General features: G+C 43.3%; 1 protein-coding gene across 5 annotated transcripts in view; it reads right to left on the reverse strand.

The window, feature by feature from the left end:
* FHL1 (four and a half LIM domains 1) overlaps window positions 1-24,491 on the reverse strand; it is an 83,489-nt gene that overhangs the window by 10,544 nt on the left and 48,454 nt on the right. For 3 of the 5 annotated variants that reach the window (XM_055120928.1, XM_004606552.2, XM_004606549.2), the window contains exon 1: window positions 3,752-3,886. The exons of the other annotated variants lie outside the window; for them this stretch is intronic. In XM_055120928.1, the coding sequence (XP_054976903.1) occupies window positions 3,752-3,773 (22 nt within the window). In that variant the 5' untranslated portion in view covers window positions 3,774-3,886. Of the gene's footprint in view, window positions 1-3,751; window positions 3,887-24,491 lie in introns of those variants that run through there. 5 annotated transcript variants of the gene reach the window in all.

Below are 24,491 nucleotides of genomic sequence, written 5' to 3' on the forward strand. Positions count from 1 at the left end.
TGCAAAGTTAAAAAATCTATAAACCACTCATTAGAGAAGATTTAATTTGTACTTAATAAGGCTGTGTTTTGACATGCATTTTCCCATGTAATTTTTGCCTGTGTTTCTTTTTCCGCTCATGGCTAAGGAGTTCAAAACAAGAACACTGAAGGGAAAAGTGAATGTTCAGACTAGGTAGCATTTTTCTAAATCTGTGCTTTCCTTGAGTGGTGTAATGCACAGTGTAAACAATGAACAGCAACCCAAATGGAAAAAAAGTCAGGTTATTTCTGGTCTGTTAATTGCTAAGTCCAACATACCAGTATGTTAGTCACTCTACGCATAAATATTGGCTTCTAAAGAAAGAGTATATTGCTTTCCTGAGAACATTCAACAAATGGAACGAAGCCTTGGTGATGAATAGGAGGTTTGTCCAACACACATGCTAACACACCTGGAAGTGTCGTCAGACACGGGGGAATAAATACCTAAATAGCTGTAATGAGACAGCATTCATGAGTCACAGCTGAAAAGCCGCCTTTTATAGAGTTTCATAGAAAAATCAAAAAATGTTTTTTCCTCTTAAAAATAGAACAAGCATAGAACCATTCGTTACTATTAGTGATTTCACTTGTTTGCTGCATTAGGGAGGAAAAAATCCATATATCCCTTTTTGGGTAATGATATATGGGTAAAACTGTTATCAATGCTGCCTGGTTTTGGTGGGGTGGAAAGAAATGACTGGATGAAAAATTGCATGTCAATAAACTCCCACCAGGTCAGATTTATTCACAGACTGTTTCATCCACACACAAAGCTTTTCCTAAAGGTGCAGAGGTTTCGGACAGACCTGCCAGCTTTCTCTGGGGGGCAAAAGCACTTCCAACATAGCAACACTCAAACATGTGCTTTGAGTTTCCTCAGTTATGGCAAAGTACTAGGCAGTAGTTTGGTGATCATTAAAGGTATGAAATATTGGGGCCGGAGTGAAAAGTACAGTGGGTAAAGCTGTACTTGCATGTAGCCGTCCTGGGTTCAATTCCTGGCATCCCCTGTGATCCTCCAAGCACTGCCAGGAGTGATTCCTGAGTGCAGAGCCAGGAGTAACTCCTACCCATCACCAAGTGTGGCTTCAAAACCAAAAAAGCACAAAATATTCCATTATTCAATTTTACCCTAGATCAAATCTCCTACCATATTTTACTTATTATAAGAAGCTAATCCCAGGGCTGGAGTGGTAGCACAGCAGGTAGGGCGTTTGCCTTACATGCGGCCAATCCGGGTTCGGTTCCCAGCATCCCATATGGTCCCCTGAGCACCGCCAGGGGTAATTCCTGAGTGCAGAACCAGGAGTGACCCCTGTGTATTGCCGGGTGTGACCCAAAAAGCAAGAAAAAAAAGAAGCTAATCAAGTTGGATTATTCCAGTTCACCCTATTTGCCTATTTGTTTGCTTTCCATTAGCTGTGGGTGTATAACCCGCTGAGCAGTGGCTAACAAGGGGGAGAAAATGGGTTTATAATATGGCAAATTACCATAATTCTTCCTCCCCCATCAATCCCCACACTAATCTTCAACTTGAAAGGCAAACGGTATTGTATCTATGTAATCTTGCAAAGTTTCAGTAACTAGAAAAAAGTTCCTGTTCTTGGAGTGCTCCTTTAGTGTGTGGAGGGACCACTAGAAATTTATTCTGATCAAATTTTTTGAGCCTCTGGCTTAGATGTACAAAACCCACTTCAGGGCAATAGATTTCACAAAAAAGAAATCTTCTCACAAAAAGGACTTTGAGCGTCTGCTTTCATGGACCTGTAAACTCAATAGAACACAAGTGGATAGTTCCTGATTTAAGAGTCATTGAAGAGGCTGTAGAGATAGTTTAGCAGGTAAGGTGCTTGCCTTGTGTGTGGCCGACAGTATGCATGTTCAATGCCCAGTACCACATATGGTACCCCAAGCTCAGCCAGGAGTGATTCTTGAGCACAGACCCAGGAGTAGACCCCGAGCAAGAGCACATCCAACTGTGACCCCTAAAACCCAAAGCAGAAAACAAAAAATTCAAAAGTAATCTAAAAGTGGTCAATAATATGTCTACTTTCATCATTTTTACTGCCTCCAGATTCAGAGGTGTAAACTCAAAGTCAGAATTTGGTGTGCCTGAAAGTTTGGTGCTCTGCAAATGTGTCTTGCAAACATGTCCCCCACCTATTTTTGGAGCCACACCTGGTGGTGCTCGGGGCTTACTAGTTGGCACTGCACTCAAGGACCACTTCTGGCAGTCTCAGGAGACCATATAGGGGTTCTGGATTGGTCATATGCATGACATATGCATGACATACACCTAACCACTGTACTATAACTCCAGCCCCATGCCCTCCACATTTTTGTGTGGATTTGGGGCTACATCCAGCAACGATCAGGACTTTCTCTTTGTTAGGTGCTCAGGTATTTCTTCTTGTAGTGCTCAAGAATCCTATGTGGTGCCTGGTATTGAATTGTAGTCAGCTGCATGTAAGGAAAGCACTTAACCTCTGCGATCTCTAACCCCCAACCTCTCCCCTTTTAAATACTTTCACTTATTCTGTTAGCTAGTGAGTAAATGCAGTGGGGATTTACTATACCAGTCAACATGTGCTTGAGGTCCAAGGGAACAAACTTGTGTGAGTTTGCCCAGACCCAGAAAACAGATATGTCGTCTGGTTATCACAATAGGAGGCTTGTGGTGTCATGTTTATACAGTGGCTCCTGGGGCTTGGGAGAAACCACAGAGACCTTGAACACTTGGGAATGAGGAAAATGTTGCACATTAATTCATTAGAGCATGGAATTCCATTCCAGCTTATCTGTTTTAAAACACCAAAAGAAAAAATTCCCAACTTACCCCCCCCCCTTAAAATAGCTACATTTGATCAACTGTTTGCAGAAGTAACTTTCCCCAAATACCCCTTTGTTCCTTAACAGGACAGCTGGGAGTCAGGACAAAGTGTCTGGTTTCTAAAAGAACCGACACAACAGAGTGAGTGACCTTTGGAGCGGGCTGACCTCAGGGAACAGAGCTTTGTGGGGGACCTTCCCACTATCCAATTCATCAATCTCTATTCCAAGGGTTTCTTGTCCATGGCCAAAGAGCTTCCTTCATGTCAGGTTACAGAACAAGTAACCTGAAGTTTTTTGTGGGGATGATGGGTTGAGGGTCTGAAACTTTGCCCCCCTTCTGTTAAGAATAAGTAGTAACCTCCTTGTCATATCAAAAAGCTCAGAGTTGCTCCTGCAGAAAGACTAAAAGACACTGTTAAAAAAAAGAAACTATGAGATGAGGCATTATCGACTTGCTTAGTTAAAAATATTCCTCCCTCCAGCTCCTTATATGACTGACCTTTTCTAAAAACCTTAAAATTTCCTTCAAGCATGGTCAAGATGAAGATTTGTATCTCAGAAATAACCGAAATTTCCACCTTCTACTCCCCAAAAAACTTGCCTTGCAGTCTCTTACAGTTTCATAAGATATCCTAAAAAATTAAGATAGTAATAGGTTTAGGTCTTTTTCAAACGTATGCCACTCCAACCGCTCATTTTACATGAAAAGAAAAAAACAGGCTTTGTCTCTGAAATAGCCTTAGAAGGCAAGAATAGAAGAGGACAAGCTCCGACTTACTCACTGTTTAGACAAGACTAACATCATTTCAAGGAAAATGATCTTGGAGGCAAAGGAAAGATTCATTGCTTTAACAGAATCACAGTCAACAAGAGATAAAGAATACGAAGCTTTTTACCTGAGGCTCTTTGGGAAGCCATGGCTCAGAGACCGAGTTCTGGAGCAACACCTCAACCAGTCTTCCCTCGACTCCTGCTGATAAGGCTGTGGCTCATTTGTGAACATACATTTAAGGGGAAGCAGCTAACACAAAAATAACCGAGAGCAGATGGCCCACCCCTCCCCAGAGATCACAACCTTAATCCCACTAGAAAATTCTTAACCATTTTAGGTGATCCAAGGGAGAAGAATAGGACCCAGTAAAAATACCAAACACAACATATAAATACCTGGGTGGCTACTCAGCCTCCAAATTAGCTCCAGAGCCAGAGAGGCCACATAGAAAGTCATCCCTGTACCGGAATAAAATTTGGACTCAACTCTAGCATAGCTTAATGCTGAGCCACCCGTATTAATCTTTCCTCTGTGCCTAAAGAGCTCACATTTGGCCCTAGGAAAGATTCATTTGGGGGGTTGGGCTGTCAATGGGAACAGCAACTAACTCTCTAAGAGACAGACTCGTGTTCTTAGTGTAATTAAAAGGGATTAGACACTCTGAATATAGACCGAATAGAGACATCAAGGGCATTATCTTTGGCCTCCTTGGAGAGCAGCAGAATAATCGAAAAAGGGCAATTCTAACCACTTATCTCCTTCAAGGCAAACAGGCCAGGATGGGAGAGACACACATTACTTCGATGTGTACATAAAGAAGCTGTTCCTTTTTTTTTTGCTTTTTGGGCCACACCCGGTGATGCACAGGGGTCACTCCTGGCTCTGCCCTCAGGAATTACTCCTGGCAGTGCTCAGGGGACCATATGGGATGCTGGGATTCAAACCCAGGTTGGCCGCGTGCAAGGCAAACGCCCTACCCGCTGTGCTATCGCTCCAGCCCCTAAAAAAGCTGTTTTGTCCCACCAATGAAATTCTAACTTTTCACCATCAGGAACAATCTAAGTAAGTAAAGATACATTGGAAAATGAAGGTGGTGACCTCTCTTGTTACAGTAATCTGTCCCCTACCCCCACCCGGGACTCAGACCATCTGCCAGCTGGAGGTTGGTAACCTAGGAAAAGTCAAGGACCTGAGGATGGCTGCCTGTAAGCTCTGTACATCTTGCTTTCTACAGCAGGTTCCCTAGCCCCTTTGCTCTCCTCTGAGCTCTCAGATATGCCACAAGCCAACTCAGGGACCCACCACCATTCCCTTACAACTGCCTCTCAAGGTTGTATCTACTTCCTTTATGACTCTGCTACAGCTCCCTCTGCAACCTGTACTACAATGGCAACCTCACTCCGATCCTGCTCTCCCTGGCCCCAGTTTGCCCCCCATGGTGCTTCATACCCCTCCTCCCCAATATTAGACCATGTATCCTTGGTCCTGCTAATTGTCTGCATGCTCTCTTAGAGGCACAGGGACAGGACTGGTGGAACATCCTACTATCACCCAGAGCATGGAGCATGCGGTCTTGACTCCCAGGAGGCTCTCAATGTCACTTGTTGGAAAAAATGAATTACAAGCAACTAACAGTGCTCCTGCAGCTTCACACAAAACCAAAACACAGTCCCACCAGGGGCTCAAGAAGTGACTCTGTCATTGACCCTTCAGGTAGACCACCACCCTTCACTGTGGGAGAGGTCCTGGACTCCCTACTGCTCAGATGGGGGTGTTGAGCCCCCTTCACTCATTTCCTATACAAGCCCCCACCAAGCTGAGGGTCAGGGACACAGCTTTCAGCATCTTCACATCCTCTGCATAGACTGAGTGAGCAATGACTGCTTCCTGGAAAACTGAATTAATGAGTCTCATAATTCTTTTTTTTCTTTTTGGAACACACCCTGTGATGCTCAGGGGACTCCTGGCTCTGCATTCAGGAAATACTCCTGACAGTACTTGGGGGACAATACAAGATGCCGGGGATCAAACTCTGGTCGGTCGCGTGCAAGGCAAACGTCCTCCCCTCTGTTCTAGCATTTCGCCCAAGTTTCACAATTCTTAAGCTCTTCTGACATCTAATGAAAAGTTGTAAAAGAGAACTAAAATTATTGGGGAGCTGCTGATTTGAAAGGAAATGACACTCCAATAAAAGTCAGACCTCTGCAGACAAATGTATTGGGAAGGGAAGGAAAATAACACTATGTTCTCCTCGCCTTTCCAGATACTACTCCAAGCAGCTTAAATTGTCGCAGGGATATGCGCCAGTTTTAACAATACTGCATCCAGAAATAAAACTTTCTCTTGAAGGTAACATGCTTGTTTTATTAGGTGGCTAACCCCTATGAGTTCTAGATTTTAGATTTTACTGAGGTTTATTTTTAGGTAGAGCCGCCACTGTATTTTTAAATACTGCCTCCTGCAATATTTAGAATAATGAGCTAAGTTTGCCAAATGTTTCCCTTTAGGAAGACAATTTGAAGTGCAGTCTACATTAGGTTCTTCATTCTTATTTTTGGGGGGGGTCGGATTGGGCTACACCCAACAGTGCTCAGGATTTATTCCTGGGTCTGTGCTCAGGAATCAGGCCTGGTAGTGTGCATATACAGTGCCAGGAAATGAACCTGGGTTACCATTGTGCAGAGACAAGTGCCTTAAACCCTGCACTACACCCCAGCCTGTTTTCTGATGTTCTAAATTGCCAGGGTCTCATGCACCCAAGCCATGTGCCTTACTATGGTACACATCTCTAGCCCAAGAGGTGTATTCTTCTACCAAATATATCAGCTCCTTTTGTTGTCTGATCATTTTGAGAAGCAACAAAAAATGGGCAGATTTAGAGCTTTAGTTGCTTAGCATCAATCTTTTTGCCTGAAACAGAGAAGAAAATGCAAAATCTGGAGAATTCCTGTTGGACTATAAATTTATTCAGCCTCAAAACACACCAGTGAGAACTGGAGGTCAGATTCTATCCTCCAGCAGATATATAATCCGTGCCTGCAACTGACAGTAATTGACCTCCATGGGGTTAAAATCGGCCACGGCCTGCTTTGACATCTGTTCTTATAACCCAGGTCCTCAAGTCACAAAACGACACCCAAACAGAAAAGGCCCTGGTTTTTGTTTTTTTTTTCTTTTTTGACTGGTGGGAGAACCCGTTTCTCTTAGGAATAGTGGGTAACTCTGCCCCGCTTTGCATCAGTGTTTGAGAAATGCTGAGGTTATTTAGCAGACACCCAGTCGCCAGCTCCATCGGCGGAGCCAGCTTTGGTACACATTAACACTAGGACAGTGAATAATGCCCTTAATAATCACTGCACTGTTTACAGAGTACCTCCATATACTGTTGGAAAAGCTTGGCTGTTGTTGCAGGAACCAATCTGTTCAGTGTCTGAAGTCACATTTCGAGCCTTCTGCTCTCTCGCCCTCTGGCAGGACGAGGTTCCTGTGAGTGCCAGGCATCAAAACCAGTCCCCCATTGTATGTGACTCTCCCAGAAATATTTACTTCAGGGGTCACCCACACACTCTTCTATTCCAACCACCCTGTTGATGACACTCTAACTGATCTTGGGGGCATCACTTACAGATGATGCCACCCCATTCCTTCATGAACTTTATTTCATTTTTTGGTTTGGGGAACCACACCTGGTGATTCTCAGGGCTTATCCCTGGTTCTGTACTCAGGGGTAATCCTGGTGGGCTTGGAGTGGGGTTATATGGGATACTGGGTATTGAATCGGGGTCAGCCATGGTGAAGGCAAGTGCCCTACCCATTTTACTATTGCTCTAGTCCCTCCAGCCCTTTATTGATTTTAGTTGATGGACACTAGCTGAACAGATGTCCTACCATATGTGCTAGACACTTTGCTACCTGCATAAAATAAGACACGGTCCTTCCTTCCACCTGAATCAAGGTCAATTGCCAGAAGATATTCATGCAAGGCGGAGCATGGTGCGAATCCCCAGAGAGGTATCTTGTAGTGTCCAGAATTAAGACAGGCAGAGGGGGGAACACATTCTTTCCATGCTGAGAGCCCTGAGTTTGATCCTCATCAGTCACCTGCTTTTTCCACAGCACTGCCATGGCAAAGCATCAAACTCTCAGACCCACGGTGCTAGACTGAGTATCTCTGGGACTGGTCCTTGTGTTCCCAATCACCACCAGGGAGGCCCTTATTAAAATTATTTTAAAATTTTTACTAAAGCACCATGATTTATGAAGTTATTGATAGTCGAGGGTTTTTTTTTCTTTTTGGGTCACACCCGGCGATGCACAGGGTTTACTCCTGGCTTTGCACTCAGGAATTATCCCTGGAGGTGCTGCGGTGCTTAGGGGACCATATGGGATGCTGGGAATCGAACCCGGGTTGGCCGTGTGCAAGGCAAATGCCCTACCCACTGTGCTATCGCTCCAGCCCCTGATAGTTGAGTTTTATACATACAGTGTTGTAGCACGGATCCCACCACCAGTGTCAATTTCCCTCCACCAGTTTTCCCACGTCTCCTCCCATCCCCCACCCCAGTCTGCTTCCTTGACAGGCACATTATGATAGTTTTGTTCTCATATTCTCAGTGTTACTATCATTTGGGTATAAGGACTGTGCCACTCCTCTACAAGACAGGGCCAGAGAGGTAGTCCAGGTGTTAAGGAACCTGCCTTGCATGTAGCTGACACCTGTTGGAATCCTGGTACCATACATCTCCACTCGAGCACAGCCAGAAATAATCCCCCAGAGCACGGTCAAGGAGGAAGTTCTGAGAACCCACTGAATTTGGCTCAAAGACACAAATAAAAAAGGGGAGAGACTGTAGCAGGTTGGAGGAATCCATCAGGATTTGATGGATGTGATAGATGGTATGGTCCCTGGAGAATGAGTATGACTTCAGCACAGAGATAAGAGAGGCCACCCTAGGAAAGATGGACAGTAGCTACAAGGGGATGAGGGGGGCATGGGCCTGCTGCAGAAGCAGTGTGGGCCTGGTGGCTGCAGCTGTTGAGACTCAGGGGGCAGTGGTATACAGTGCTAGAGGGGTAGGGAAATTCAGGGGACAAAGGACCCTTTTGTACCAGGTGCAATAGGCAGGGCATACCGGCGGTGACGCAAGCAAGGAGAAGGGAAAATCTCTGAGGAAGGGACTATGGAGGCAGGAAAGTTGGAGAGAGAACTGCAGTGATTCAAATGAAAGGGAAGGAATGAGAGAGACTGTAGCCATGTGTACAGGACAGAGGCATTGGCTCAGACTCCCGGTGTAAGCTGGAAAGGCCTGGTTAGATGGGCCAGAGAGGAAGGAACTAGCCACACTCTGGGATGGCCAATCCCAGTTGATCAGGAAACAGGGAATTTGAGGGCTTGGTGGCACTTTGTTTGGGGTCTCATAATGAATGAGATTTTTCTGAGATGCCAGTAACTAACCTCTTTTAACAGAGGTCCAAGCTGTCAAGTCAAGAGATAAATATTGTGAGAAAGAATTTGGGTGAGATTCTGAGGGAATTGAGTTTGTGGAGCGTCCTGCCCTGCATTTGAATCCCAGCCTCGTCAACTAGAAATTTCAAACTTCCCAGGATCAAAGTGGTGCAATCTAAAAGCCAAACAGGACAATTTTGGTGACCGGCTTGGTTCAGTTCTGAGGAATTCCTAGGTCACAGCCTGGCTTGAAGCCCTCTCTTCTGCCTTTACACTTTATCTTTTATTCTATTTTAGTTTTGTTGTTTGGGTCACACTCGACTGTGATCAGGGTTACTCCTGGCTCTACACTCACGGATCACTTCTGGTAGATTCAGGGGACCATATGGAATGCTGGGGATCAAATTTGGGTTGGTTGCATGCAAAGCAAATGCCCTACCCGCTGTACTATCACTCCAGCCCCACTCTTTGTCTTTTATGGGAAAAAAAATTCCCAAGTGGTCTTGCACCAATCAGTTAGTGGTCCTTCATTAGAGCCAAGACAAGAGGGTGGGGATGGTTTGGAAGGTCATTTTTGGGTTTTTCACTGATTTCATCTTCACTGACCCATTATTTCTCCTAATGCCTATTAATAAATTAATATACTGCAAGTTTTTCCCCCTCAACATAATTTTGTCTGACTACTTACTAGTCCATCTGCCAACAATTTTACTGAGTGATTCCAACTGCAAGATTAAGGCATCTAGTCATGTACCAGGATATGGTGTGATTCAATGGTTCGCTCTCTGGAATACTTCTTGCCCTTATGTAGTCTTGCCAGAAAGAGCCCAGTACAACTTCAACCATCTCATGTTCCTGTCAATCTTTAGGGTTTAGGAGTTCTTTTTTCCCCTTTTACTGACAAGTCCCATTTATCAAAGCCATTGCTTTCCAGTGCCACATTTAGGACAACCCATCAAAAAGTAAAATTAAGGAACACCTTAAAAACCCTCATATGCAAAGTAATATAATCACCTAAGGTCCAGAAGAAAGCAAATCTGAAATTCTTGCTGTTGTAAGGATCTCTGCATTTCAAAGCAAAGGAAGGAATGACTATGAAAAGGGCAGAACTACAGGTGAGGTAAGACACAAGAACCAGAAGACTGCAATGCACCTTGAAAATGCTAATTCACTCCAGTGAAGACTTGTTCATTTCACAATTAGTTAGACTTAGAGGGTATCCTTTTAGCACTCACTCACAGATAAAGAATTTAAACACAGTGCTGTGGCCTCTGCCATTTGATTTTTGGAAATGTCATTCCACAATTAGTAACAGTTTTAAATGTCTCCTGTCCCCATAGTTGGCCCCTACTTAACCACTGCAAGGTTCACAGCAAGATGTAGAACTGATTCCAACCACATCCTCGAGCCTCGATCTACCAGGAATTTCAAAGCAAGCCACTCTGAGACCACAGATTGCAAATAAATTTCGTTAGTGGCACTTACGGGAGGAAACAAAGAGAAAAATGATACTAGGAAAGAAATAGAAACCAGCCAGAGTTTTAGAAATAAATGCAAAATATAAATTATGAGTCTTGGCTCTAGGAAAAAATGAGTGCTTCATGAAGCTGAGAAGCAGGTAGGGATAAATCCCTGCCATAGTTTAGGTGTTAAAATTCTCTTCCAGTCTATTTCTACCACCCACTTGTGATACATCTGTTTTATTTCCATGTTGCCATGTGCCATGATTCAAAACACCCTTTCAATCATACTAAGTCCTGGCATTCACCAAGCCCACCTGTCATGGACATTTCAAGCTTTTGATAGATACTTGAGGGCTAAACAGTCTATGACCCGAGACTAGAATTTACCCAGACAATTACTATCCATAACTGGAAAGAACAAGTAAGCTTACACGTCTTATTTGGGGGGTCAGGGAGTTGGTGGGGAAGCTGGGCTATATCCAGCAGTCCTCAGGGGCTATTCTTGGGTCTCTGCTCAGGAATGTCCCCTAGTGGTGCTCAGGGGACAATATGTAGTGCTGGGGATTTGAACCAGTCATTGGGGTGCAAGGTAATTGTCTTAAGTAATTGCTGTACTATCTCCCCAGCCCCAAGCTTCCACAGCTTTCTTTTTAATGCTGATATCTAACATCAATTCCTTGACCAAAGGTGTCACCATACCTCATGAGCTCTGCTTCCTGGAGTGAGGTCTGAAGTCTTAATTAGTTAACAAGGCCTCTCTCCAGATCACGTTAATTAAGATATCAGTTGCAGACCTAAAGATGCTTATTATGTGCTGGTGTTTTCAGTTCCTGAAAAAGGGAAGCCCTAGTATTTGGGGTAAAGTTTGGGGAACTCTCCTGAGTAGTGCTGTGAAGACCCCTCAGGGGTGAGCAGAAATTAGGGCCATAGGAGGAGAAAAGGGATCAAGCAGTGATCTGGTATCACTCAAGAGACCAAGATTTTAATTAGACAATGGGGTTTATTGATGAGAGGGCAATTCAGATTTCTGGAAGATTGAAAATACAGAGGTGAAAGCCACACTTGACTCCTATCTGCCAGTTTTCCTCAAGGGCCCTATCTGTCTGCCTTAGCAGTGTCTTCATCCGAGGAGGGTGGTGGCCTAGACTGATTCATGCCTGAGAGCAAACAAACAACTGTCAGTGGAAAAAGCTATTCAGTTAGTGAGGACAGACACCGTTATGTGAAAACTCAATAGCAACATCAGAGTCCAGGCCACTGTGTTCTTGTGTCTGACTGGTTGTGTAGTCACTGGCCTGGGTAGTTGGTTGGGGTCAGTATGTGGTTGGTGAGAGCACAGATTAATGGACAGAGACTATAGTGGGGGGCTCCAGCCTTCCTAAAAACTGCATCATGGGAGAGCTAGAAGTGATCTTTCTTCCTAGCCCCACCTCTTCCTTTCAGAGACGGGAAAACTAAGGCTGAGATGGGGGATGACTGGCTTCACTGAATGAAAAGCAGCACAGTGTCCGTGGTCCTCAGGCACTCCTTATGCCCTATCAAGCAACTTCTGGCAAGGACTCTTTCTTCTTGACAGTGCGAAACTTGGAATGGGTTTATGCTAAGTGGAGCTCATGGCTCTTTGACTTTTGATAGTCAGGTGTCTGGATCACAGCCCGTGAGATTAAAGGATAGGTGTATGATTTGGCAATGCAACACTTTGGTGTTCTTGAATGCTATATGAAGAGATAGTACAGGAGTTAAGGTAACTTGCCTTGCATATCATCGGCCCACTTCTGTACCTGGCACTGCATATAGTCTTCTGAGCACTGCCAGGGGTCATCCCTGAGCACAGAGCCAGGAATAGCACCCAGATACTGTTGAGTGAGGCTCAATCCTGCACTCTCCCCACTCCAAATCCAGCCAGAATCCATGACCTTTCACTGTGATCACCAGGATGTAGCAACTGGTACAGAGGCAGGTGAGGTGTTGGGGGCGCAAAGGAACAACTGCCACACAAAAAGCACCAATGAGGGGTCCAAGGCTTCTCCAGTTGAGCAGCGTGTTCACCAGATCAGGCAGAAAGTACATGAACATAATAACAGGAACACAAGTCCAGCAAATAGATCCTGAGAGAGAGTCTGCAGCTAGAGAGGCAGAATTGGTATCAAAGGTCATGCACTCAAAGATTACATCAGAGCCACCTCTCTGGTCCCAACCCTTGTTCATCCCGACCCTTTTTCACTTTCAAGCACTGAGAAAGTAGGGTAGTGGGTAGGGCACTTGCATTTCTTGCTCTATCCTTGGCACCACATATGGTTCCCCAAGCCCTGCCAGGAATGATTCCTGAGGTCAGAGCCAGGAGTCATCCCTGAGCATCACCCAAAAACAACAACAAAAAAAAAACAAAGAGAGAGAATGCAGATGTGAACATGAACTGAGTATAAATAAGGGCACTTTGTTTAAAGTATGGGAAACCAAAATGAGATGGTGATTATTGCATTTGAAAGCATTCAGATAAAACAGTTTCACTGGTATCAAATAGTTATATAGGTGTATTGGCATCACTGATAATGCCTTTTTTAGGGAGTTTTGGGCCACACCCAGATGTGCTTAGGGCCTACTCCTGGCTTTGTGCTCAGGGATCACACCTGGTGGTTGTGTCAGGGATTAAACTGGGATTGGCTGTGTGCAAGGCAAATGAATTATCTCTGGGTGCTAACTCATAATGCCTCCATGACATAATTCAAGTCTTTAGTTTACTTATTATTGAATTTACTGATTCAAGTTTAGTTAGTTTGTTTTAAGGCACATGCTAAAGAATATGCCTCAAAAGGATGTGGAGTTATCTTTTATGATAGAGTTCCCAGGAAATATAGTACGGTGGCAACAAGCATGAACTCTGGAGCCAGAGGGTAGGGACTCAAACCCTACCCTTTCCTCCACAATTGTGTGGTAGCAAGTTTTACATCTTTCTGACTCATTCTTCTCATCTGTAAAATGGGGCTAACAATACAGCCCACATTATCAGTGTCTCCATACAAATAAAACAGCTGATAAGTTTAACATTCAGAACAATGGCTGCCACCCAGTAAACACAATATATTACCAGTTATTCAATTACACTCTTACAAATGTGGATGTGGCAAGCAGCAGATTCCTGCAAAGCAAGAATTTATCGTCCAAGCCTGCCAGTTCCCAGGGGAGATGTAGAAACGACAGAAAGAGCACAGGATCTTGGCTGAGAGCCCAGCTATAAGAGCTGTGAGCCTGAGAATGAGTAAGTGCCAGAGAGCAATTCAGACAGTCCTAGGAACTTTAGGCCTTCAGGCCCTGACAGCAGGTAGCCCAGAAAAGAGGTCTCTTCTATCTTCCAGTTTGATAAAGAGGGTTTGTGATGGTAACTAAAGAGAATGAGTCTCCTCACTTTACCCTCTAATGAACACCAAAGACTTAGTTGGTTTAGTGTAGGTCATTTGCTCAGCCTTGAGTGGGGAAGGTTCTCGCCTATATCTCTCCTCCCAAGGCCTGAGTTGTTCCCATTTCAATGAGCAACCTTTGCCACACAATGAGCATGAGCTTTCTTTGCTGTAATGGCAGGCTAACCTTGGGTCTGTAGAGAAGGAACTGTGGAAAGAGGCTCTTTAAACCATCAGGAAGAAAGTCGCTTCAGCCAAAACTTTGATGTTCTATTGTAGCACTGTAGCACTGTCATCCCGTTGTTCATTGATTTGCTTGAGTGTGCACCAGTAACGTCTCCGTTGTGAGACTTGTTGTTACTGTTTTTGGCATATCGAATACGCCACGGACAACTTGCCAGGCTCTGCCATGCGGGCGGGAAACTCTCAGTAGCTTGCCGGTTCTCTGAGAGGGATGGAGGAATCAAACCCGGGTCGACCGCGTGCAAAGAAAATGCCCTACCCGCTGTGCTATCACTCCAGTCCGACGTTCTATTATGTGAGTTAATTCTGAATGAATCAGTGTCAAGGACATGGATCTAAAAGGCCTTACCTTATTAGGCCACTTACAAGAAAATCTTGTAACTAAGGTGACATAACATTGCTTTGGGGGGAGATTTGGCTGTGGGGATCACAGTAACACCTAAGGTCCCAGGGAGCAGCAACTAGGCGCTGTGATCTACTCCCCTCTTGACCATCTGTGGTCAACCTCCCAATCCCACTCTTAGATGAATTCTAGAGGCTTGAATATAGCTCTGAGGTAGAGCACTTGTCTTGTACATGTGAAATCCTGTGTTTTATCCCCGGCACTACAAAAACATATAAATCAAAGTGATAGATTCATTTTAGTGTAACTATTGGGAGTAGGGAAGACTGATCAAAGATTGGTCTCTGAGCAACCCCTAAATAGGCAAGATACTATGAGGCAATTTTCCTGTGAGACAATAGTCCACAGTAACCCAGTCCTTATAAATAGTGACAAGGGGAGGAGAAGCTGTACCGTCAGGTCCACTGATCTCACCTACAGAGCTCCCAATCGAATCCCCTTTCTGTGACGAAGGATTCCTGAAATTCTGTGATTCAGATCAACCCAATAAACTACAAAGGTAATGGGGGACTCTCATGGGTCTAGGGAGGCAGGTGAGGGACATGGTCCCTCTAGGATTACTTTGGAAGAGAGAAAGGGTCAACTAGTCAAGAAGATTCTCTGAAGTTCCTGTGAAAACTCCCAAAACCCTCTCTCCTAGAGGCAGGGCTTCGGGAAAGCCCATTGCTACACCACACCACAACCCCTGATAACAGAAAGACATGAAGGGGGAAAGCTCCAGTTCATGGTTCAGGCACATGTGAGAACATGTGTCCATCCATGAACCTCTTCTCCCATGGGACCAGGATGTAAATCATATGTTGTCGGAATCAGTCTTTCTGCAACAAGATCTAGGACTCTCAGCCCTTGCTTCTTGTCCTGACTAGAGCAGCAGAAACCCTGTAATCCCATGGGTTTGATTTACTTTTAGTTTCTCCGCAACAACTCCCTGTCTCTGTGTCGGACAGAACATGCAAAGAATGCATCCTGCTCAAATCTGTATTCTTTCTTCTCTCTTGCTCAAATGTCTTATCTTTCTTCTCTGAGATTCTTTGCTGTCCTCTCTTTCCTGTTCCCCTTACCCCATCTCTGAATGCTCTTTTAATAAATTCTATATATTAAAAAATAACTTTAGTTATTTTGCTTTTTTTTGCTTTTTGGGTCACACCTGATGAAGCACAGGGATTATTCCTGGCTTTGCACTCAGGAATTACTCCTGGCGGTGCTCGGGGGACCGTATGGGGTGCTGGGAATCAAACCTGGGTCAGCCGCGTGCAAGGCAAATGCCCTACCCACTGTACTATTGCTCCAACCTCCCTTTAGTATTTTGCCTAAAATTCTGTCAGTCAGGTCTTCATCTGCATTAACAATCCCCTTCTCTAAAATAGAAGATCAATGGTGTTAGTGAAAGTTGGTAAAAGACATGAAGTACTCAGTCACCAGTGATCATAAGTCAAATATAAATATTTGAAGTATTGAAATATTGAATATTTTTAGGTAGACACTTAAGTCATTGCTTATTTTAAAACATTTTGGAGTTTTTTCTGGTAGGGTGGTAGCGAGGGGTGCCCAAGCATTGCTCTGGGTGCTCAAAGACCACTCTCAAGTGATTTCTAGACAAATGGGTTAGCGGTTTAATGGAAGGGTCCAAGGATGAAGTGCTGCTTAGACCCTGCTTTGTCAGGAGCCATCAGAGCCCCTCCGGAAGTGCTTGGGGCTACCAGGGCCACACCTTATAGTATTGGGAGACAGCTGCAGGGTCACACCCACAATGCTTAGGTACTTGCAGGGGCACATACAGAAATGCTGGGGAGTGGTGTGGGTGTTGTTTACAGGGCTGCACCCAGTGATGATCAGGAGCATATGTGGTGTCAGGGATAGAACTCTGGATCGGGTGCGTGCCTTATCTCTATACTATGCCTGCAGCCTAGTTACTGCTTACTTAAGCATTAGTTTTCCCTTTTTCCTTTTTTTTAGAAGTACTCGGGGTTTACTCCTGGATCTGAGCTCAGAGATAACTCCTAGTGGTGTTTGGGAGCTCCATACTCAGTGTAGGGATGGCTGCATACAAGGCAAGTGCCTTAACCCTTGCACCTTCTGTCCATAAGCAAAAAAGTAACTTTTGGGGGGGTTTGGGTTGCACCCAGTAGTTCTTGGGGTGTGTTCTGTGTTCAGGGATACTCCTGGTAAGGTTCAGGGGACCATATGGGATGCTGAGAATCCAACTCAGGTCTCCTGCATGCAAAGTATCTGCTCCAGCTTGTAGAGCTGTATCTCTGCCACTCCCACCCCAGCTGATTTTTATCACGATCACTGAGTTGCAAATACCCACAGTGAAATTCACCCTTTATAACATACATGCTTCAGTGACTTTATCATATTCATGAGGTTATGAATCCATCATCTTTATCTAATTCCAGACCACTTCCATCACCCCAATAAGACATTCCACATTTATTAGCAGTCACTCCCTCTCATCCCTCGCCCCCAATCGCTGGCAACCACTAATCTACTTTCTGTCTTAATTTGTCTATTTTTGACATTTCATATAAATGTGATCACATAATGTATGACCTACAGCTGATTTTTTTTACAGCTGATTTTTTTAACTTGGCATAATGTTTTCAAGGCTTATTCAAGTTAGTTTATTAATGGAGATGTTAGTACTTAAGTCATTTTTATAGCTGAATATTATTCCCTTGTATGGCTACACCATACACTGCTGATTCATCCTTCAGTTAATGGACAGAAGCAGTCTTTGGCTTTTCAGCTATTATGAATAATGCTGCTGTGACAAGTCATTTTTACATGTGGGATTATTATTATTATTGTTTTGCTTTTTGGGTCACACCTGGCGATGCACAGAGGTTACTCCTGGCTTTGCACTCAGAAATTACTCCTGGCAATGCTCAGGGGACCATGGGAACCGAACCTGGGTTGGCCATGTGCAAGGCAAACGCCCTACCTGCTGTGCTATCACTCCAGCCCCTTTATATGTGGGAATATTTTTAAAAATATATTTCTTTTGAAAAGTTATGAAAGAGCATATAATGAGCAGTTGTCTTTCCCTTGCTGTGTCACCCACTTGCTCCCAACCATCACTAACGGATGACCCCAGTATCATGTTCATCAGCCTGTGAAAAATGGGCACCTATATATTCTTTCTTTTCCTTTGTAAAAAAACATAATAGTCATCACATGCTCTTTCTACACTTTGCATTTTCTACTTAATCACATTAGGATTAAAGGGCTGGCTTTAATGCTGCCAACCTGGGTTCGATTCCTGCATCCCTCTCAGAGAGCAAAACAAGCTACCGAGAGTATCCCGCCTGAACGGCAGAGCCTGGGAAGCTCCCCGTGGCGTATTCGATATGCCAAAAACAGTAACAAGTCTCACAATGGAGACGTTACTGGTGCCCGCTTGAGCAAATCGAGGAACAACAAGGACGACAGTGCTACAGTGCTACTTAATCACATACTCAGAGAATTTTCCAAGTTTATATATAAAGGCCTTCTACTTTTACATTATATGCATAATACTTAGGATGGGGAGGTGGCTGAGCAGTAGAGCACTTGTTTTTTGCCCTTTTTGACCACACATGTCAGTGCTTAGGGATTACTCCTGGGGGACTCGGGGGACCATATTGGATTCTGAGGATTGAACCAGGTCAGCTGCATGCAAGGCATTGTACAAACTGTTGTACTATTGCTCTGCCCCCAGAACACTTATCTTGTGTGTATGAGGCCTTGGATTAAACCTCCAGCACCGAAACAAACAAACAAAAATACCCATCCTAAACATATATATATATATATATATATATATATATGCATATATATATATATTCAGTTGTGGAGATTCAGTTGTGGAGCAGCAAAATTTCCTTAGCAACTGACAATAGACATTTATTTCCAGTTTCTTATTATTGCAAACCTCTTGGAGAGCCCGGCAAGCTACCGAGAGTATGGAGCCTACACGGCAGAGCCTGGCAAGCTACCCGTGCATATTGGATATGCCAAAAACAGTAACAATAAGTGTCTCAATGAGAGACGTTACTGGTGCCCACTCAAACAAATCGATGAGCAATGGGATGACAGTGATTATTGCAAACAATGTTGTAAGAAATGTGTAAAGTGTCAAGCTATGGACTGAACTAATTTTAATATCTTTCATTTGGGTGGGTCACACCAAGTGAGGTTCAGGAGACTATGTTGTGCCAGAGCCACATACCTTAGACCAAAATATACTAATTTAAAAAGCAGTAACTTTATTTTATTCTGGTGGCCTTCATGTAATATGCTAAAGAGGCTACCTGCATTTGGCTTTGAAGTTGATCTATAAGGAAAAAGAGGGAGAAAAGGAATAAGATGATACATGGCTTGCTACTCCTCAGGAGGCACCCACCAAAGGTTACTGAAATGGCATATTAGTTCTGTTGATGTGGAGAAAATGCCAACTAAAAATCTCATACTAACTATGATAAGGTTACTGTCAATTATTAAGCTATCCAGAGAGGGGCTTGAATGATAGTACAGTGGATAGGGCACTTGCCTTGCATGGAGCCGACTCAGGTTTGATCCCCAGCACCCCACATGGTCCTCTGAGCCCTACCAGGGATCATCCTGAATACAGAGCCAGAAATAAGTCCTGAGAACCTCTCGGTGTGATCTAGCACAAAAATACTACCCAGACAGGAGGAAGTGGCTTTTGATTTCAAGTAGACCCTTTCCCCAAACTTTAAGGCCCCACCACTATATATTGGCCAGTGATAAACTTAGCAAAACACTTCTTATGATGAGCAACACAGATGCTCACACAATGCAGCATCCTGATGGATTAGGGGCAATGGAGGACCCGTATAGCTCTCAGAATTAAAGAGCTAATGAATGTCAGTCAACTCTAGGTTGCAAAGCTATCAAGAACATATGGTATTTGACTTCTAAATGTTCATGTTTTTTTTCTGATCTATTTTAAAAAGGAAGGGTAGCTTCAGTGGGGATTATAATGGAGCAACCTGAGCTGGGCACAGACCCTTCTGGACGATTAAGCTGGCACACCATCACCAAGGCATACCACCAATGCCATGCGTGGTTCTGAGTCACGGGGTTGACCTTAAAACTGCATGCTGGGAAAACCAAGTCCCAAACTTGTTCATCACCAAGATCAGTCAGGGGCTTTTCAACTCCAAGCAATAAATTCAGCCTGAACTTGTTCCTTGTTTAAAGCACAAGAGAAGCAGACTGACAGTGGTCTCTAGATGCAAATCTTTTTCTGAAATGAGCATTTGTTTGGGCAAGGCTGCATAACTAACTGAAGCCAGGTTACTCAGATTCTATTTGTCACTGATTTACCAAACTTAGGGTGTACCTTTCCTGTTGCTATGGCTCAATAAGAAAAAGAAATGTGACCTAGTACACCCACTCTACTTTCACAGCCGACCATTTCAAGAAATGAACCCCTTGAATTTCTGCAAGAGGTTTGCTGATGGTGATAAATCAGCATAATATTTGCAAAGCTGTGTCTATGAGTTGTTTTTGTTAGACATTGAAACAGGTCTCTTTCGGTGTGGTAACAATTCCATGGGGCAAACCAAGACCATTTTATAAATATCACAAATTCTGGGGCCAGAAAGGGAGATATCAAAGGGCTGGAGCACAGGCTATGTATGTTTGATCTCCAGCACCACATGGTCCCCTGAACATTGCCAGGAACAATCCCCAAATACTGAGCTAGGGGTAGCCCTAGAGTACCACCAGATGTGGCTCCCAACGCCCCAAAATGAAAAGAACAACAAATGAAAAGAACAACAAACACCACCTCAAACAAATCTTATTAGAATTAAAACTGCTCATTTAATATCACAAGTAAGTGCTAAGGCCTGTATAAAGCACCTGCTTCGCATGTATGAATCCCAGGAAAATAGCTCAAGTGGTAGAGAACATACCGAGTACATGCAAAGCGCTGAGTTCCATCCCCAGCATCACATGCACGTCCCTTCCCATACTGCTGGATGTGTCCCCTATAAAAATAACCCCAGATAGAATTCTAGATTATTTTTCTTCACACCTACAAAATGGGGACATGAAACCCTCTCCTGCAACACCTATAGAACTGTTTCAAATTACATACGTGATCAAGTATAGTATAAACTGAAAAAAGAACTATCAAAATACTATACTTGTAGTTAAAAGTATTTATATGTACACAGATTATATAAAGTATGATATCTATTTTAAATATATAGGAATGAAATGTATATTGAAATATATTTTTTAAATTGGCTTTGCCTCAAGAAAAGTGTGAATTTTCTTCCAATTTTTCAAGTGGATTTAATATTTAACATGACATAACATTTTCATAATGAACACATAATTTTTCACACTATAAAATTCAGCAGCAGAAATCTGTGGAAAGACTGGAAATCTCCATGATAGTGTCTGTTCTCTCTCTCTCTGTCTCTCTCTGTCTCTCTCTTTCTCTCCCCACTCCCTTTTTCTCTTCCTCTCAATCACTCAGGACACATGCACACAGACACATTAGGCCAAACTTTGACAGATATAAAATTTAGAAAATATGAGTAATTTTATTTTACATAATCTACTTATTTAGCCTTATGATAGCAAATATTTAATTCTCAGCAAGGACACAAGTAGCTGAGAACAAATGCAGAATAAGCATACTCTACATAGCCTTGGTTCTTTCCTTTGATCTAAAAATCAAAAGCATACTCCTACATACTTGTTGAGGGTAATTTTACTTGCTTTAAGTAACTGACATGCTTTATCCTTCATTCTTCATAACAAGAATAACTTGAAAGTGCCCATAAAAGAAAAAATTAAGCCAAGTTTTATTAGGAGACTTTTATTCCGGAAAAATTTAATAAGACAAGGAGCACTTTTTATTTCTGTTGTTTAAAGGACTGGAGAGATTTAGTAACAACTTGAAGAAGTGAGTTAATCCCTTTGTCACACAGCCAGGCCAGGGTTTATTTCCCTACTGTTATGATGGTAACTTAGAACACACAGGACAACAATATCAAATATCAATTCCCTCCAGAGTTGTAACGTTCTAAATGTAGTTATTAGCAATGGGTCAAGATTATCATTCAAAAGACAAATCATTTCTCCACAATAATTTGAACCCCTATGCCACTTTCTACCATCAAATCCTCAAACTTCTATAAACCAGGTAGTGTTTTCATGAAGTAAAACTACAGGTGCTATGGATGGCTTCACAGAGACATTAAAAAGATTAAGTGTCATGCCTAGATCAGGGGGTGAGGTCTAACTAAGAATAGCAGCTCATATACTGTCACCTGTCCTAATCATAAATCTAGAAAATATTCCACCTTTTAGCTGGCAATAAGCATGGCCACATTTATGTGTTTTAAATGTAACATTTACAGTAAGAAAATGAGTCTGCCATGGTAGTGATATGGTGCGATGGGAGGTTCTGAGACAACAATAAAGGCAGTGATCACTCTTGGGGAGGGTGCGGGGTTGGAAGGTTGCATGCACGGAATCCTATTATTGACAGTATTGTCAATCGTTAGTCACTAAACATTTTGAAAAGAAAACAAATCTCTGAAAAAGATTTGCAGTAATAGGGGATCAAGGGTGGTACTGCACATGCGTCACAGAATAGAAAGCAGACATAGACAAAGCCCTAAACCCAAATAAAATGAAATATGATTCATTTGAATATCCAAATGTTAATAAAACGATTCAAAATAATTCAAATTTACCTTAGCTAAATATAGTTGCTTGGTTTTTTTGAGGGGGGCGTGGGGGATCACACCAAGCGTAACATAGTTGAGGGCTTCTCCAAGTTCAGTGCTTGGGATCTCTCCCAGGGGTGCTCAGATGAACATAGAAATTGAATCACATGCGCTTCGGCCCTTTGCACCATATCCCCGGAGTTAACTAGATAACTAGCTAGCTAAATAACTAGCTTTTAGGGGGAACTTCCCCGGCTATGCTGCAGAGTCACCAAGACTACACCTGGTTGTTCTTGGGAGGCCAAAGGGCCAAATGGTTCCAGGGATTAAAGCTGTGGTCCTGGGCATGTCATGCATGCCTCTACCCCTCTGAGCTACCTTTCTGACAGTTTTTAATTGCTCTGCTATACCATGTACAATAAATCAGTTTTATTGTCGGTGCTTAGGAAATAATCACAGAGCAAGTCAGTTATATTCTGAGATCAAAGAGTAAGTCTCTGATAAAGGAATCAAAATCTTTGCAACCTAATCATCTCTTCCAAGATCAAAGTACATATTCCATGGAGGTATGTAATAGGTCTTAAAGGATAGTGTGTCTGGCGCGGGGTGTAGGTAAATTTGTTAGTTTCGTATGTGTAACTTTATGCATTTATTCATGTTTTGGTTTAGCTTACTCCTGACTCTGTGCTCAGGGGTCACTTCTTCCAGTGCTCAGGGGACCATACATGGTGCTGGAAATCAAATCATGGTGTTGGTTCTATTACAAGTCAGAACCTTGCCTGCTTGTTCCATCCCTTTGGCTCCTAGTAAAAAGTCATGTTTTACTGACATGTTTAAGGTAGATCTAATCACTAAGTCCCCCATCTGCATCCTCCCTCTTCCCCAATCTCCAATGTTTTCTGTCCAAACTATTTGTTCTTTTTTTTTTTTTTGCTTTTTGGGTCACACCCAGCGATGCTCAGGGGTTACTCCTGGCTTCGCACTCAGGAATTACTTCTGGCGGTGCCCGGGGGACCATATGGGATGCCGGGGATCGAACCCGGGTCGGCCGCGTGCAAGGCAAACGCCTTATCCACTGTGCTATCGCTCCAGCCCCCAAACTATTTGTTCTTATATATGAAAGTTTCTTTGAGACTCTAGAGACTGGGAGCAGAGCAAAGATGTTTCTGCTCAAGCGGAAGTAGCTGGATGGGAAATGAGAACTACAGGATAAGCTCTCTAGGCAGTGGGAAAAACTGCTTGGGAATGGATGCCTATGGAGAGCTATTGCCATCTAACTCCAGAGTGTAAGTGAAGACTTCCAGAAACAAATACACCCAGTCAGCTCCCTGCACAAGGGCAAAGTGTTTGGAACCAACTCTGGGGGTTAAGAATAAAGGGAACAGGAACACAGCTTTGTAAGACTGTAGGAGACCTTTCTACATAAATAGGGACAAGTCATACAGTGGGATCTTTCATCTCCAGCCCATTCTCCCTCTTCATTTTTCTTGGTGGTGGTGGTGGTGGTGTGTGTGTCTGTAAGTTTAAATAATTTACACTTAACACCTTGACACCAATATTTTGGATGGAACCAGTTTTGTCCTCAGTTTGTTGTTCCATTGCTTTCCAAATGCAATAAATTTTGCTGGCCCGACCTCCACTTGTTTCTAAGACTTACAAAGATCACGCCATGTCTCTATAAGAACAGGAAGTTACTTGGCTCCTGTCTCAAGGATGAAAACAAAATTTACAAGTATACTCCCCTTCTTTATGAGGGGTCAACAATGTCTGAGTCACAAAAAAGTTCATATTGAAAAACAAGCCAGTATTCTTTTCCAACGTCATGACAGAATTCCAGAAAATCCATTATTTTAAAAATAAGGCTCCCCAAATTCCCCCCTTCCCAGTAAAACTGGGGAATATCTTTTACATCTCCTCTCACAGGACTTTTTGCTCATTTAGGCATCTTTGTGTAATGTACAAAAAGCCAGATTCCCAAGCACGTAAACTATATGGACTTAACTAATGAAACTGATTAAATTTACTTCAATGTACACCTCCAACGTACAGGTCGAGATTTAGCTAGCTGTGTGATGAAGTGTTAGTGAACTCACAAACATAGTAAAATCTGGGGCCAGAGAGATAATGCAGGGACTTGCTTGGCACACAGCTGATCTGGGTTTGATTCCAGCACCTCATAGAGTCCCCCAAGCACCACCAGGAGTAACCCCTGAG

This window comes from Sorex araneus, chromosome X, assembly GCF_027595985.1.
Source record: "Sorex araneus isolate mSorAra2 chromosome X, mSorAra2.pri, whole genome shotgun sequence".
NCBI lineage: Eukaryota > Metazoa > Chordata > Mammalia > Eulipotyphla > Soricidae > Sorex > Sorex araneus.